General features: G+C 39.2%; 1 protein-coding gene across 6 annotated transcripts in view; it reads right to left on the bottom strand.

The window, feature by feature from the left end:
* The window catches only part of CDK14 (cyclin dependent kinase 14), a 543,695-nt gene that overhangs the window by 186,486 nt on the left and 340,954 nt on the right, over window positions 1-16,255 (bottom strand). For all 6 annotated transcript variants that reach the window (XM_039522181.1, XM_039522182.1, XM_039522184.1 and 3 more), the window contains one exon: window positions 2,989-3,082. In XM_039522181.1, coding sequence (XP_039378115.1) covers window positions 2,989-3,082 — 94 coding nt within the window. The remainder of the gene's footprint in view (window positions 1-2,988; window positions 3,083-16,255) is intronic.

Genomic DNA, 16,255 nt, shown 5'->3' with positions numbered 1-16,255 from the left:
AAAAATCTGAGTATGTGTTTAACATGATCTATGTTTAAAAGTCTCACCTGTTCGTAAAACAGGAGAGGAGAGAAAAAAAGGAGGTGGAATTGCATTCCACACTCCTAATGAGTAGTGCACAAATTTAATAAAGCAGAGCTTTTAAAATTACCCAATACTTGCTAGTGTATTAAACAGAAGTTGATTGACAATACATTACAATTAAATACATGCAACCTTTCTGCCAAGTGTAGACAGAAGCAACAATGGCCAGGCTCAATATCTAGGGGTTCCTCTTAACAATACAAAACAGGACCAGTTTGAGCCCCCATCCAGTAATCTGGGAAAACTTAACACCACCCTTGAGCGCTTCTAAAAGGCAATACTTTCCCACTCACAAGCACTGAGTCTGTGTATAACAAAAGAGAACTCTTATGAAATGGGAAAGAGAACTCAGCATTAATTTGGGAAATACCACAACCACATTTAAAAAGCATATAACCATAAGCAAACCAGACCCCACAGTGCATTGGGTAGTGTCCTTTGTCTCAGTTTTCCATCTTGCAGGAACACATTTGTATTGTGTTGTGACTTTTCCCTGTAACACTTCGCTCTCCTCTCCCTCAACTGCACCCCATTCACAGTTAGTGAATACCCAGAGTTCTGAGGTGCACTCACGTGGGTTCACCTCCCACCGCTGGGGAGGGGGCTGGAGTTTGAGCAATGTTTCTGCTGCCACTGCTCCTGCAATGCCACTTTCTGAGGTTCAATCACTTAAACCAGCACTTAGTGATTTCAGCAGGGAGCTTCACAGCCAGTGCAATCTCTGTGGTGTCTTCTACTGTCCTCACACAAAGTCTAAAGCTTAGCCCCTAAATCTGCTCTACAGTGATTTCAGCTCTAGAAATCACCAACCAGAAAACAAAGACTCTCAATTAAGTCTAATCAGCTCTGCCATAAAACGCTAGAGAGGAACAGATCAAATGGTGTCTAGGACTATTTAGGCAGAGTCCACACGACCAAGTAGGGAAACCTATTCCCACCTTCTCTTCACTGGGAGCTGGCATCTCCTGTCCCCTGCTTAGCAAGTGAGGTTCAGTTTAGGGTGTCCCACTCAATCAGGGCATTCTAAGCACAGTTCTGCTGTCCTTTACCATACAATAAGGATAACAGCATTTCATTACCCCTGCATTCAAATACTAGAGTGATTTGTAACCCAAAATGAGCCAAAAATCTATCATTTTGGCAAAGCAGCTCAATCTGCTGTGCACCTAGGCAAAGTAGGTGTGTCTATGCAAACACAATCTGCTCCTGAAGTCTTTTCTCCCAGCTTATCACTAGATGTCAGGGGAGAGCTCATTCAGACCCTGCTCACAGACAGCACAGAAGCAGCTGCAGTGGGTATCACTGCACAGGTGTTTTGACAAGGAAGAAAGAACATAATGTGACTTTCACATCCTACATTGAGTTTGCAGCTCTGACATTTAGAAAAGCATGTTTTGCTCGAAGACTGAGAAACTGATGTAGAAATCATTGAGGGACAAACAAACAAGGAGCTCTACATGCTGCCATTCTTAGAGCTGATTTTCAGAGCTGAACCGTACCTCAGTACAGCGAGTGTCAAATATTAATTGCCCAGGCATCACAGTGAATAGAACACCACACAGATTTGGTTAGAAGGAAGGCCAGACCTTTTACTAGCTACGATGTAACAGAACAAGGAGAGGAACTGCCAGGCAGCTCTTTCCCACACAAACTAAACTGGAAGGATTAATCTAGTACAGCTCACAAACAAATGGCTGTAGAGCCAGAGCAATCTTTCAGAGAAGGCTACCACTCAACCCCTCCTGCTAAATCCACCCAGGCATCAGGACCAAGCAAGCCCCAGAGTTCCCTTTTTTGTGCTAGGGCTGAGGTGAAAGGTGCTTCTTTCTGAGGCCTCCCCTGCTTGCCATATAACAAACAACAATGGTCCAATCAGAAGCCAACCAGCCCAGCATTTGGGACTGTATTGGCCACCTCAGTTGATCTGCATTGGGCACCTGCTAAACAACTGCAAAGCTCCTGAGGGCTCTGAAGGAGAAAAAACCTCACATAGCTTACTACTGATCTGTGAAGTGAACGACATTTTCCCTAGCCTCTTAAAAGGGAACTGGCCAAAACCTAGAGCAAAATGGGAAATCTGGCAGTAGAAACAGGAAAATAACAAAACAATCCGAGAGTGAGGGCCGGTGGGGAAAGAAAACAGGCACGAATGGTAGCAGATCCTCGGAGGAGCACTATGAACTGGGCTTCCCAATTGTGGAGGTGCCATTAAACCAAAGAGCTGTCCATGCAGCTCATGAATGAACCAATCAGGCTGCAGTGGTGGGAGTTGAGTACTGCACTTCTCTCTGCTCTGTCAGTTATCGTTATTTGTTAAGTACTTTATTGTCAAATAAAGCATCAGTCAGTGGGAAACACACACAAACTTTATCACCACTATTTCTGCCATCCTTATGTTCCTTCTCAGTCTTTGTATTCCCGCTGCATTTCTATCCCTGCAGTAAATCTCAATTCTCACCCAACCTTCATGGGCTTCACTCCTACACCATGGCCTATTCCATCACATAAAATAACCATCAATAAAAGAATTAATGTTAACGTTAAAATAGCACAATAATATTAATGGGGGCATCTCTGAGTCATTATTTTAGACTGTTTGCAGATTCAGAATAGCAACTGGATTCACATTTGGAAGCTTTTCTAGCCAGGAGAGCTAGAAACATCTTTTTAAAATGAAAGCTTGGATTCTGCAGAATCTGAATAAGTCATTCAAGTCTCAAAAATATATCCCGGCAGATTGGATCTGGCTTGAGGCCGGGTGTTTTACACCAGTGCTCCAATAGAGAAAAGTAAACACTACAAATAGAATAGCTCCCTGGGGTTTCATTAGCCACATTTTATTACTCACATTTGTAAGGTAGCATATTATGTATATACATATTAATCCAGAAATAAAGAACTCACCAGAAATATTCTTTCAAGTTGGTCTTGAATGTCTTTCATTCCAGGAAAAGCAGCAACTCCTTGAATCATTTCTACAAAGATACAACCCACTCCCCTATTAAAAAAAAAAGTATACATTAGCTTTTCTTGAGATTAAATAATTAATACATTAAACACTTGTCTCTATCACCAGTATTACAACATCATGACATCATGACAACTGAATGGATGAATGTGTTGAAAACCAATCTATACCTTTAAATATGTCTCTTTTTCAAACATTTTTTCAAGAAACAATTTCTGTTTAGGTGTCACACTGATAATATATAAAAAGGATCCATTCACCTAGGTCAAAACCTTGGGCATCTTAAGTAAGGCCCCACAGCAGCTTTGAAAAAGATGTGGATTGGTTGCAGGAGGAAGAGGGGCAGCAGCAGAGAAAATCTCTCAGACTGAGACAAGCTTCTGTAGTTCCCCAGGGTCTGGCTTTGTCAGTTGGTTCAGGCATTTGTGCATCCCCAGGGAAAGCTACATACCCTCATCTGCTTCTCTTCCCTGTGCTCCATGGGGGATTTGCATCTTCTCCAAGATTTGATGTTCAAGAGCTAAAAACCCTCTTAAGTATCAGTGGGATGCATGATTTCATAAAACATTTTAATTGTGTTTATTTCAATTACATTTTTTTCTAAATGTACTTATTCTTGTCCTTGCACATGCATTACATATATGCAATATAGATATACACACTCCTTTGTGCACATTCACATGAGAGATCATTTTAACAAAATCTGTATCTCCAACAGCTTTATGTGGAGTTGTACATATTTTACATAAGTGTTAAGCTTTCTCAAAGGCAACTAGAGGATTTAACCACGTTACTACCATTCCTTTCAAATCCAAGTTGTGTCCTATAGTCATCTTTGGAAGTCCCAACCTTAACCTTTAATTTAACTTTGTTCTCAGAAGTCGAGTGTTTAGAATATAATCATTAAACATTGTTTTTTTCTTATTCATGATGATGATTATTTATTTAGGGAACAGCATTTAATTTTAGGTGTCTGTGTATACTGTGAGAAGTGTGTCTGGAAGAAAGTCTCCTAATGAAAACAGATTGCATGTTTTCAGGTAAGCCAGAGAATGTCTCATTGAATATTTGCAGATACCACTCGGTAAAGATCACCAGCAGAGATCACATTCTTTACTAAGTTCAGAATGGATAGGCCACTACTGAATAATGCAATAATTTTATTTTAAAAGCAATAGGATATGATCAGATTTCTTCAAAAAGAAAGCTTTTATAATACACCCTTATTTTCTGATTCTACTTCTCAAAGATTGAATACCTTATGCAAAGATTTTTCTTTACCTCTAGAGAATAAAGGAAAACAACAGACACAGTTCAGATCCATCCCTAGTTGTATTCAGTCAGTTTGAAAAGAAGGAGATTAAAAAATTATGTTCCATATGCCCTTGTTGGTTACTGAAGATACTGGATTGATTAAACTGCCACTCATCATTTACTCTGGTTAATGCATCATTAGGCACAGATAGGCACAATATATCTTCGTCAAATACTTATAAACGGTATTTAGATCTCAGGCAAGGAGAAATGCAGAATTCTGGACAGGAGTTGTTTACTCAAGATAAGAAAAAAAAACCTGAATTTGATCTGGAGGACAGAGGAGTAGAGTTCTATTTTTGCAACCAGACAACAGACATTAGATTAAATTAGTTTAAAATTTTAAGAGCATGTACTGGTATCTACAGACAAGCACCTAATGTGTATTTGTATTTGAAATACAATAGAAGATGAAGAGTTTAGCAAAAAATTTTATATATTGCCTCTCAAAATCTTACTTGCATATTTAATATAAATTGACTCAGGTATGAACTGAAAATTGGAAGATGATCTGTAAATTAATTATTAATATAGTGCAATGTCATAAGTGCTACAAGGACTATTTTAGATATTGTTTGACACCATATTTTTTATCATCTGGAATAATTTAACTAATGTGCTTTTTATCCCTTAACAAATGATGCTAAATCAGGAGGTGTTGTTAAACATCACTAATGAGAAAAATAAAGAGACTTAAAGGCTCAGTCTTGAGGCTGCCAAACATTCTGGCTACAACCTAATAAAGCACTTAAGTTCAGGTTTAATTTTAAGCACAAGCGTAGTGCCATTCATCCAGCATATTGCAGGATTGAGCCATTAGAGAAGACAGAAATATGGGTGGGAAATAACAAAATAAGATTCCTCCTGGGAAAAGGTAAGAAAACACATCTTAGAAAAAATTAACTAAAATACTGATATACAATAGAAGGAAAATATGTGGAAAGCCATAATGCTAAATAAGGATCTTGGGGTAACGGGGCTCATGCAAGTCAATAGGAGTTTTCCCATTGGCTTCAACAGACAATAGCGAATAGGAAACTGAGTATCAGTACACAATATGATTGCCAAAAACATTTTTTTAAATCAAACGTCAAAACCAAAATGTGTTTGTGTTGTATGAGCACAGACACCAAATCTCTACACTAAGTAAGTATGTGTACATTTTCGGGCATCCCAAAACAGGAATGTATCACCAAAGTGGGGGGATTTCTTAGCAGAGCAACAAAAATGACTATATTACTGGAAAAACTGACTTGTAAGGAAAAGATAAAAGAACTGAATATATTATTATTGGGTAAAACAATGAATGAAGCGGAGGAGGGGAGGGGGGAATAGGATGACTCTGTACAAGTATCTGAAAAGTATGAAAAAGAGGACAAGGAATTGCTTTGGATTTCACTGGTCCCCAAAACTGAATATATACCAAAGAGGGTACAAGTAATGAGATGCAATTAAGAAACAGAAAATTTAGGATAAGTGCTAAGGAAAACTGCCTAACGCTGAGGTCAATTATACTGTGCAATAGCCTCCCAAAGGAATGGAAAGTCCACTGCTCAAGTCACATAAAACTAATCTGGATGAAACACTTAAGTATATTTTTCAGAGAACGATCTTATCTTGTGTTAAGCGGCAGGTGAACAAGACGAGCTAACAGATATCTCCCATCTCTAGCTTCTATGATACGAGGTTAATCGGAACATATTTCATATTTCAAGAAGTAAATTTGCTTTTATTGTCTCTCCCCCTCACTCTACACCCACCCCATTATTTATTTATATATTATTTGTACACAAACATACATACCCTATAGTGTGTATGTGAGTGACATTTTCAGGCAAAGTGTTTGAGAAAGTGTGTGTGTCACATTGAAGGACTTTGGTAATAGTTCAATAATTTGATATAGCATTTCCTACACCCTTTGGAGGAGGTCTGAATTCTAATTTGCAAACTGAACTGCTGGGCTTTTAGATACTTGATTCAAGAATCTTTGAAATGGAACAAAATGGGATAACCTTGCAAAGCAAACACGACTGAAACTTAAATGACAGCCATTGAATGTTGGAATGTGTGACTTACCCTCTAACAACAATAAGCATGACTAAGCCTATTGATGTACTGATGATACCATATGTGGCCATCCATCTAATATTGTCCAACCTAATTTCCTAGGGCTATATCTGTCACCAGACTACATGGAGTAATATAAAGGAAGAGTTCATGCTGTAGCTCAATGCGTTACTCTGAAACTTGAATTTAGATAACAAATGACTATCTAATGAGAAGCTGAGGTGACTACAGAAATTCCATTTTTATGCAGAGCATTTGTAGGCGAAGAGCCACAGCTTGTAAAAGATAACTTGTTTGGTTGCCATTGTACAATTTTTTAAGAAATTATTTTTTGTTTTAATTCTGCAGACTTCTCTCTATATAACGTTTGACAATGTACAAATTCAAATTACAATCAATCTGGATATGAATTTATAAAGCCTTTGCAGTATCTCTTTTACTTGACACTTTACCTAAAAACTTATGAAGATTATTCATATCCATTAAAGTTGTTGGGGTTTGTTTTCTTTTTACTTTTGAAGAGGGCCATATAAGTGACTGCAGAGCCATTTTTGATTAACAAATTGTTTTCATACTGATTTTTGTTGTTTTATTTAAATGCAGATTTTAAAATTTGCGTGGACAATTGGGGAACTTCATTATAACAAACATTGACTATTCTTTGCTGAATGAACAGCTTTTCCGTTGCATTCATTTGCTAACAAGAGACTATATTCAGCATCATGCCACTTCAGAATCAACATTCAGATTTTGAAGACCCAGGAGATCTACATCTGGCCATGAAGCTTGACTTCAGATTGCAATATTTGGCTCTCTGGGAGGAGACATATTTTGAAAGCACTAAATGATTACTTTAATACTTCTGATAAAATTACTTAACATTTATAAAAATCACAAGAAGAAGAATTCATGCAACTCAGATTTTGTGCCAGTTTTCCAAAAGTGACAGTGCTTTTTTATTATAATTATAATATCTGCTTAGTATTTTCTCCATCACCACCAAGAGGCAATATTGGAGTACTGAATGTTTCACTAATACCAAAGGTAAAGACTACAGAAACTCCAAACAATGAGTTGCACTTCAAAAAAAAAAAAAGTACATGTTCAGGATTAATAGTGAAGTAAGGACAATTTAACAGATTTTGCTTCAGCTACTTTACTAAACTGGAAATTTTTACCCCCAGGAAAGGCCTTGTCTCAAGACAATGTGTGGATGTATAATACATCTTTGAATAAGGTATCGTAAAGGACAAACTGTATGTTTAACCTTGACTAATAAGCCTGCACCTGCAAGGAAGTGTTCCTTGTAACTACCCCTGATTCATGGAATCTGGTTCTCTGACAGAAACTTCCAGGATGGAATCTCGATCTCACTGAAATCAATGGTAAAACCACCACTGACTTTAATGAGTCCAGGATTTCATCCCTGTTGTCTACAGACATGATCTCCAAGGAGCTGAAAAAGCTCACCTTCCACTGAGGGGTCTAATACCATGCAGGATTGTGTCACATGATTGAACTCTAAAAAAAAAACTATCACTGGTTTCAGCAGATGGATGTTTATTAAAGGTGAGTGACTAATTTGCAGTAAATAATTTAACAGCTGCCAAACTATGGTATTTAACTTTTAGCCAGGTAGGAGCAGTCCAGAGTTGCACTGACCCAAAGGGAGCTCAGCAAGGGATTGTTCTACACACAAAGTTGCAGTTTTTCCTAAAGTGTGGTGGTGCGGGCCAGGACACATTTGTCTTGGAGATTAAATGCTTGGCTTCACAGATGGTGTCTGCGACACTGGGAATCTAGGTACCAGCTCTTGACAAAGCTTTAGGCCTCAGCCAAGCACTGACAAATTCATTGCTGGAAACCAGTCTGTTTCACCTGTGTGTTAGTATGGCTTGAATGGGCATTTGACTTATAATGATGTGTTTGGACTTCATGAAATGCTTGTAAGTTGCTACATGAATTAAGCTCACTTATAATATCTGTATAACATTCTATCAAGTAATATTAAAGTATTTGCTTTGTAACTGTAAAAAAAATGTTTGCTCTAAAACTGTGAACCCATCTGTTTCCTGCCCATCAAGAAAGCCTATCAAAACTAAATGAGCCATTGTGGGACATCACAATAAAATGACTTTGTTAATTACGGTATTTTCCGGCGTATAAGGCGACTGGGCGTATAAGACGACCCCCTAATTTTACAGATAAAACATAGGTTTTGGCCTATACTCGCCGTATAAGACGACCCCCCCCCTGAGGGTGGGAGCCCAGAGCCTTTTAAATCCCAGCCACGCGGGGAGTCAGAGGGCTCTGGGCTGCCCGTTGCGGCGGGGAGCCCAGAGCCTTTTAAATCCCAGCTGCGGCGGGGAGTCAGAGGGCCCTGGGCTGCCCGCTGCGGCGGGGAGCCCAGAACCTTTTAAATCGCAGCCGCGGCAGGGAATCAGAGGGCTCTGGGCTGCCCGCTGTTTATACCCGGCGTATAAGACGACCCCCGATTTTAGGGGGTTGTTTTTTAGTATAGAAAGTAGTCTTATACGCCGGAAAATACGGTACTCCTTACTACCATGAAGAGGCTACACGCAAAAGGGCTTGTCCCATGGGCTTGAAGTCTGGAAGAAGGAAATAAAAATATCTGACAAGGAAATTTTTCATCTCTTTTGCTGTCTGGACTCTCACAGGGCCAGAGCTATGAAACAGAAACAGAGATTTCCCAGGGTCAACCTGGGTTAGCCCTAAAAGCTATTCAGAGCTGATAGATTACTACAGTTCTCTCACCTTTTGGAACCATAGACTGTAGCTCATTGGTGTATATATGCTTGTCTGCTTTAACCTTGTAATAACTCTCATTTCTTTTCTTAGTTAATAAATCCTTAGATAGTTTACTATAGGACTGGCTTCAAGCATTGTCTTTGGTGTGAGATCTAAGGCACAAAATGACCTGGGGTAAGTGACCGGTCCTTTGGGACTAGGAGTAACTTGAATACCATTAACATGGGTTTGAATAGAGACTGGGAGTGGCTGGGTCATTACACATATTGAATCTATTTCGCCATGTTAAGTATCCTCACACCTTCTTGTCAATTGTCTAAAATGGACCATCTTGATTATCACTACAAAAGTTTTTTCCCCTCCTGCTGATAATAGCTCATCTTAATTAATTAGTCTCTGTCAGTTGGCATGGCTACTTCCACTTTTTCATGTTCTGTGTGTATGTGTATATATAGTTTTCTCACTGTATGTTCCATTCTATGCATCTGATGAAGTGGGCTGTAGCCCACAAAACCTTATGCTCAAATAAATGTGTTAGTCCCTAAGGTGCCACAAGTATGCCTGTTCTTTTTTTGTGATCTCTGGTGTATAGCAACCATCTATCACTAAGCCCAGCTTGCCTGGGTGGCACGATAGACTCGAGTGCCCAAGGAGACTGACTGTGACTCAGCGGAAAGACTGTTCTAGTGCTTTAGGAGTTCACGCTTGTTACTAAAACGGTTAAATCTAATTATAGAACATACGACCAGTGTGGGGTCTTGCCCTGCTTCTTGGCAGTCTGCCCTGAGTCTGGCACTCACAATCATGAGCCATGCCAGACAGCTTGACAGTGTTTATGTGAGGGCTTTGGGTTCCTCGACCATGGAATGATGTTCTGGGAAGGAGGACTGCTGGGAAGACATGGGTCCACCTGACCATGAAGGGGAAGAGCATTTTCATGAACTGACTGGCCAATCTAGTGGGGAGGGCTTTAAACTAGGTTCAAGAGCGCAGGTGGCACATGCCCACAAGTAAGTATAAAAAAAGGGGACCTTAGCAGAGGACTAAAAGTGGGAGCAGAGGAAGATGGAAAATCACGATAGGGTCATGGGAGCAAAAAGGAGAGTAGTGGGGAAATCTACTCAGCATCTCAGATGTCTGCACACAAATGCAAGTAGTGTGGGGAATAAACAGACTATAACTACCACAGACCATCAAACCAGCAGGAGGATGTGAATGAGGCATTTCTAGAACAAACAACAGAAATATCAAAAACACAAGGCCTGATAGCAATTGGGGACGTTAACTACCTAGACATCTGTTGGAAAACTAATATGGCAAAACACAAAATGTCCAATAAGTTCTTGAAATATATTGTGTACAACCTCTTGTTTCAGCAAGTGGAAGGCATAATCAGGGGGTGAGCCATTTTAGACCTGATTCTGACTAACAGAGAGGAATTTGTTGCAAACCTAAAGATTGAAGACAATATGGGTAAAAATGATCATAAATGATAGATTTGATGAATTTAAGGAAAGAAAGGAGTGAGAGCAGCAGAATAAGGACAGTAGACTTAAAAAATCTGCTTTTTGGAAAACAGAGACCTGGTAGGTAAAGTCCCATGTGAAAAAAAAAATCTGAGGGAAAATGAGTTCAGGAGACCTGGTAGTTTCTCAGAGACAATATTAAAGGTAGCATGCCAAACAATTCCTATGTGAAGGAAAGATAGGAAGAATAGTAATAGGCCAATATGGCTCCATAAGGAGCTCTTTAATGACATGAAAATCAAAAAGGAATCCTACAAAAAGTGGAAACATGAACAAGTTGCATGAGTACAAAAAGAATAGAGCAAATATGTTCGAACAAAATCAGAAAGGCTAAAGCACAAAGTGAATTATATCTAGCAAGGGTCATAAAAGGCAATAAGAAGAGGTCTATAAATACATTAGGAGCAAGAGAAAGATGAAGGGAAGTGTAGGTCCTGTACTAGGTGGGGAAGGAGAATAATAACTGATAACATCAAGGAGATTTAAGTGTTTAATGCCTATTTTGCTTCAGTCTTTACTACAAAGGTAAATTGTGGCCAGATACATAACACAATTAATATTAAGAAGGGGGAAGGAACGCAAGCCAAAATAGGAAACAGGTTAAAGAATATTTAGATATATTAGATGTATTCAAGTCATCCAGGCCTGATGAAATTCATCCTAGTGTACTTAAAGAGCTAGCTAAAGAAATCTTGGAACCATTACAGATTATCTTTAGGAACTCACAGAGAATGGGTGAGAGCCCAGAGGAATAAAGAAGGGCAAACATGCAACCTAGCTTTAAAAAGGAGAACAAAGGGAACCTGAGGAATTATAGACTGCCTAACTTTGATACCTGGTAAGATAGTGGAACAAATTAATAAACAAATTAGATAGGCTCAAGTTGGCAGGGCCTGATGAAGTTCACCCCAGAGTTTTTAAGGAACTAGCTGAAGAAATCTGGGAAACATCAGTGATTTATCTTTGAGAGCTCATGGAGGGTGAGTGATGTCCCAGACGACTGAGAAAGAGCAAACACAGTACCTATCTTTAAAAAATGAGAACAAAGAGGACCTGAAAAAGTATATCCCAGTCAGTCTAACTTTGATACCTGGAAAGATACTGGAAGACATTATTAAACAATCAATCTGTCATCGCCTAGAGGATAATAATGTAGTAAATAATAGCCAACATGAATTTCTCAGGAACAAATCAGACCACACCAACCTAATTTCCTTCTGTGACCATGTTTCCAGCCTGGTGGATGTGGGGAAGCTGTAGATGTGATATATCTTGATTTTAGTAAGGCTTTTGACAGTTCCACATGACATTCTCATAAGCAACTGGGGAAATGTAGTTTATAAGAAATGAATATGAAGTGGGTGCAAAACTAGTTGAAAGACCTAACTAAAAGAGTAGTTATCAGTGGCTCGCTGTTAAACTTGGGAGATGTGTACAGTAGTGTCCTGCAGGGGTGTGGTCTGAGTCTGATACTATTCAATGTTTTCATTAATTACTTGGATAATTGAGTGGAGAGTATTATAAAATTTGTGGATGACACCAAGCTGGAAGGGGTTGCAAGAACTTTGGAGGACAGGATTAGAATTCACAATGACCTTGACAACTTGGAGAATCGGTCTGAAATCAACAAGATGAAATTCAATAAAGATAAGTGCCAAGTATTACACTTAGGAAGGAATAATGAAATCCACAACTACAAAATAGGGAAAATGCTGGTGAGGTGGTAGTACTGCTGAAACAGATCTGGGGGTTATAGTGAATCACACATTGAATATGAGTCAACAATGTGAAGCAGTTGCAAAAACAAAAAGAGGGGGGGAGATAATATTCTGGGATGTATTAACAGCAGTGTCATACATAAGACACAAGAGGTAATTGTCCCACTGTATTCAGCACTGGTGAGGCTTCAACTAGAGTAATGTGTCCAGTTCTGGGCATCACACTAAGAAGGATGTGGACAAATTGGAGAGAATCCAGAGAAGAACAACAAAAATGATAAAAGGTTTAGAAAACATGAGCTATGAGGAAAGGTTAAGAAAATTGAGCATGTTTAGTCTTGAGAAAAGATGACTCATAACAGTCTTCAAATGTATTAACGGCTGTTATAAAGAAGATGGTGATCAATTGTTCTCTATGTCCACTGAAGGTCGGACAAGAAATCATCAGCTTAATCTGAAGCAAGGGAGATTTAAGTTAGTTATTAGGAAAAGCTTTTTAACTATAAGGTAGTTAACCACTGGAATAGGCTTCTCAGGGAGATTGTGGAATCCCCATCATCTAACCTGTTCTTATAAACTTCCAGACACCAGTCAAAAATGGTCTACATATACTTGGTCCTTCCTCTACGCAGGGAGCTGGACTAATTTACATCTTGAGGACTCTGATGGGGTGTGTTCCCCTCACTTGCCCTGAATGTAGGCCAGAGAGACCAATTAACCTATTAGGCTGCAAGCTGGGGTATAGTTAGGCTGAGAGGAAAACCCTAATTAGGGGAAGCTCACGTGTGCAGGAACAGGCAGGGCTTCTATAAAGCCAGGGAGCTGATAGGAGATGGGGGTTGCAGGGAATTGGTCTGCAGTCATTCCGTGGGGGAAGGGAGGCGTGTTTGGGGCCATAGAATTTATTCTGCAGTTACTCCCTGGGAGGAGGCAGTTTAAGCTGCAAACACCCCTAGGGGCAGCAGGGGAAAGTGTAGGAAGGGCTCAGGGAAAACACAGCAAGGTTTAGGTGCAGACCTTACCTGCTGCTTAGAGGGTCCCTCGGCTGGAACCAGGAGTAGAGGCTGGAACCTGGGTGGGCCTGGGTTCCCCTACCAGCCACTGGGAAAGTGGCACCATCAGAGCAGAGAATGAGAAGACGGCCTGAGACAATTTGTAAGGAAAGACTTTGATACCCTGGAAGGGGAGGACTACAGTGACCTGGCCAGAGGGCCAAGCCACAATTCCAAAGACAGAGCACCTTGAATCACAGAGAGAGCAAGAGAGAGACAGCATACAGCGAGCAGTGGAATGGGGTGTTGGACCTGGAAAAAGATGGTCCCCAGAGTAGCCAGGAGAATGAGTCTCTAGCAGTGAGTAGACCCTGTGACAAGGACCCTTCCAGCCATACATTTATTATTCTGATTCTATGCTTATTCAAAACAACTGCATGATCATATATAATGGTATTAATTAATAGAACCAGTCAGAAAAGGAAGTGGTTTTTTACTGGTGAAAAATTTCAATCAAAATCCCAAAGTTTTTGATTCAGAAATGTTGCTCTAGTGGCTCATGGCCGTTGTCATTTGGGTGCCTCATGTTTCCGTTCTCTTCTATGGGCTGTGCTCCCTGGTCAGACTACATCTCCTGTGATTGCCTCCCCTCTTGGAGAGGGGAGACTGTAACACCTGGCTGTTGTGCATCATGGGCAATGTTTTCCAGCCAAGGAGCCTGGCCCTTTGTAGGTGAATGGGGATAAGAGACAACCAAGCAACAACTCCCACGAGGGACTATATCCAAATAAAAATATTTGGACTTTTTCAACACAATGACATTTTGTTGATGAAAAATTTTAATGTTCACAAAACAAAGTTCATTTAGTCAAAAATTCAGTTTTTCACAAGGTAAATTTTTTAATCCATGTTAGTTCTGAAGGGTGTGATCAAATTCTTTTCTGGCTCATTTAACTGCCTAAAAATTAAGGTTCTGAAGAGTGGTTCTGTGGTTCCCCTCTCCCTGCTGCAATGTTCCATTCCAAATAAAATATACCCCATTTGCAAAATCACTTTGTGTGTGCATCTGTGTAAGTAAACTTGATTGCTCAGATTCTGAGAAACAGAACACAGAAGGGCTCAAGCACAACTGAAGTGAATGTCATTTTAAATTGAGCAGCATTTGCCCAGCAAAATTTTCCTATTGAAAGTATGTTTCTTATTCTTAGGGAGTTTTTGTTTTTTGGTTTCCTTTGTGTAATATGGAGATTTCAAAACTGAATTCTCTGCCATGTATGAAACATCTCTAAAGTTGACACACCTTTGTTGATAGATCTGGTAAATGTGTAATTCCAAACTAAAGACAATATTCTTCAGGAACAGGAAACTAAAATTAAATGTCTTTCCAACAGCTAAGAACAAAAGAGGCTTTTCACATGAACCTGACCCCGGGAGAATTTTACAATCACAGATTAATTCATCTGATAAAACTGCTCATTGTCAGTGTCTTCTCCAGAAGTTTAATTAACAATATCTTGATGGTTACCACAGCATCCTGACCTCTTAAGGATTAGCATTTCTCTGGAGTAGAACTTGTTATGGTAGAGAGCATCAAGGGCAAAAGAAGCAATTTTCCCTGCTGTTGTCTCTCTCTTTTGGGCCTCAAACAACTAGTGCTTCACAGTGTACTGGGATTACTAGCCCCAGACTGTTTCACTGAAAACTGTTTACAAGGGATGTAGAATAAAGATGCCTCTGCCATGTCCCCTGTGTAAACAGATAATTCAATGCACCTGTGTCCTAGAGAAGACCATTTTTATATACTATCTTTAATTGTTGTCATAAGTCTGGATTGGACAAGTATTCATGAAAGCAGACAAAGGATTATGGTAAATACTCAATTCTGCTTTACAATAATGGGAGAACAGATTACAATAGTAAAATAGGGATCATTGTACCTGGGAGGGGAGGAGGGAACAGATTGTGCATATGTAAAATATAAAGCTCGAGATGAATACTTTTCTTTAAACTGAGATCAGCACTGAGATCACTGTCATCCCAGCTGCAACAAAGTTAAATAAATTAATGTAAATCTGAAGGCAGAGATGTAATGAAGATAATGGTGATCTAATATGCAATTGCATTACATTTGACAGGCAAAGTTATAAGTGATTTCTTCCACAGTGATAAGCATAGTTAATGTTAATTAATTAAATGAAATTTTAAAAATTGGCACATTGCTTATTTTACCTGAATTGTGACTAACAGTTCATATCCTGCCAGGCATTCATTGTATCTTTTAAAACAAAGAAATCTGTAGTATGGATAAAATATACTAAGACAGTTGCCAGCTGTTTCGCAAATATAGATTATAGCCAGTTACATATTAAAATAAAAATATCCATAGTGACTTGCAGCTTTTAAAGAAAACAGATGTAGCACTGCTTACATTGTGAGAATCAAAAAGCCATTAATAACTTGCTTAAATGAAGGATCTCAGCTACTAAAGCTCGGTTCTTCTTGTAAGGAATACGCAAAACAGATAAATATATCAGGTTTTTTACATTTTTATATTACCTATATATGGTTTTTAGTGTTTTATAAAACTCTAGGCATAGAAGTTTAAAGATTATTTCCCCTGCACTGACTTTCAAAGGACTGTAAAATCCAAGGATTAAGAAAATTGATACCAAAGGCAGTGCTAAATGGTACTTTTACCTACCAGTAAATCCTCATCAAGAAATAAAAGCATATCTAAGGCTATCATAACTCCTTGATGCAGTCTCAGGTTGCATAATATGTTCACACAGTGCCACTGTATCATATGCTGACAGTAGT

Source organism: Mauremys reevesii, linkage group 2 (assembly GCF_016161935.1).
Source record: "Mauremys reevesii isolate NIE-2019 linkage group 2, ASM1616193v1, whole genome shotgun sequence".
Taxonomy (NCBI): domain Eukaryota; kingdom Metazoa; phylum Chordata; order Testudines; family Geoemydidae; genus Mauremys; species Mauremys reevesii.
This window is presented reverse-complemented; position numbering and strand designations above follow the sequence as displayed.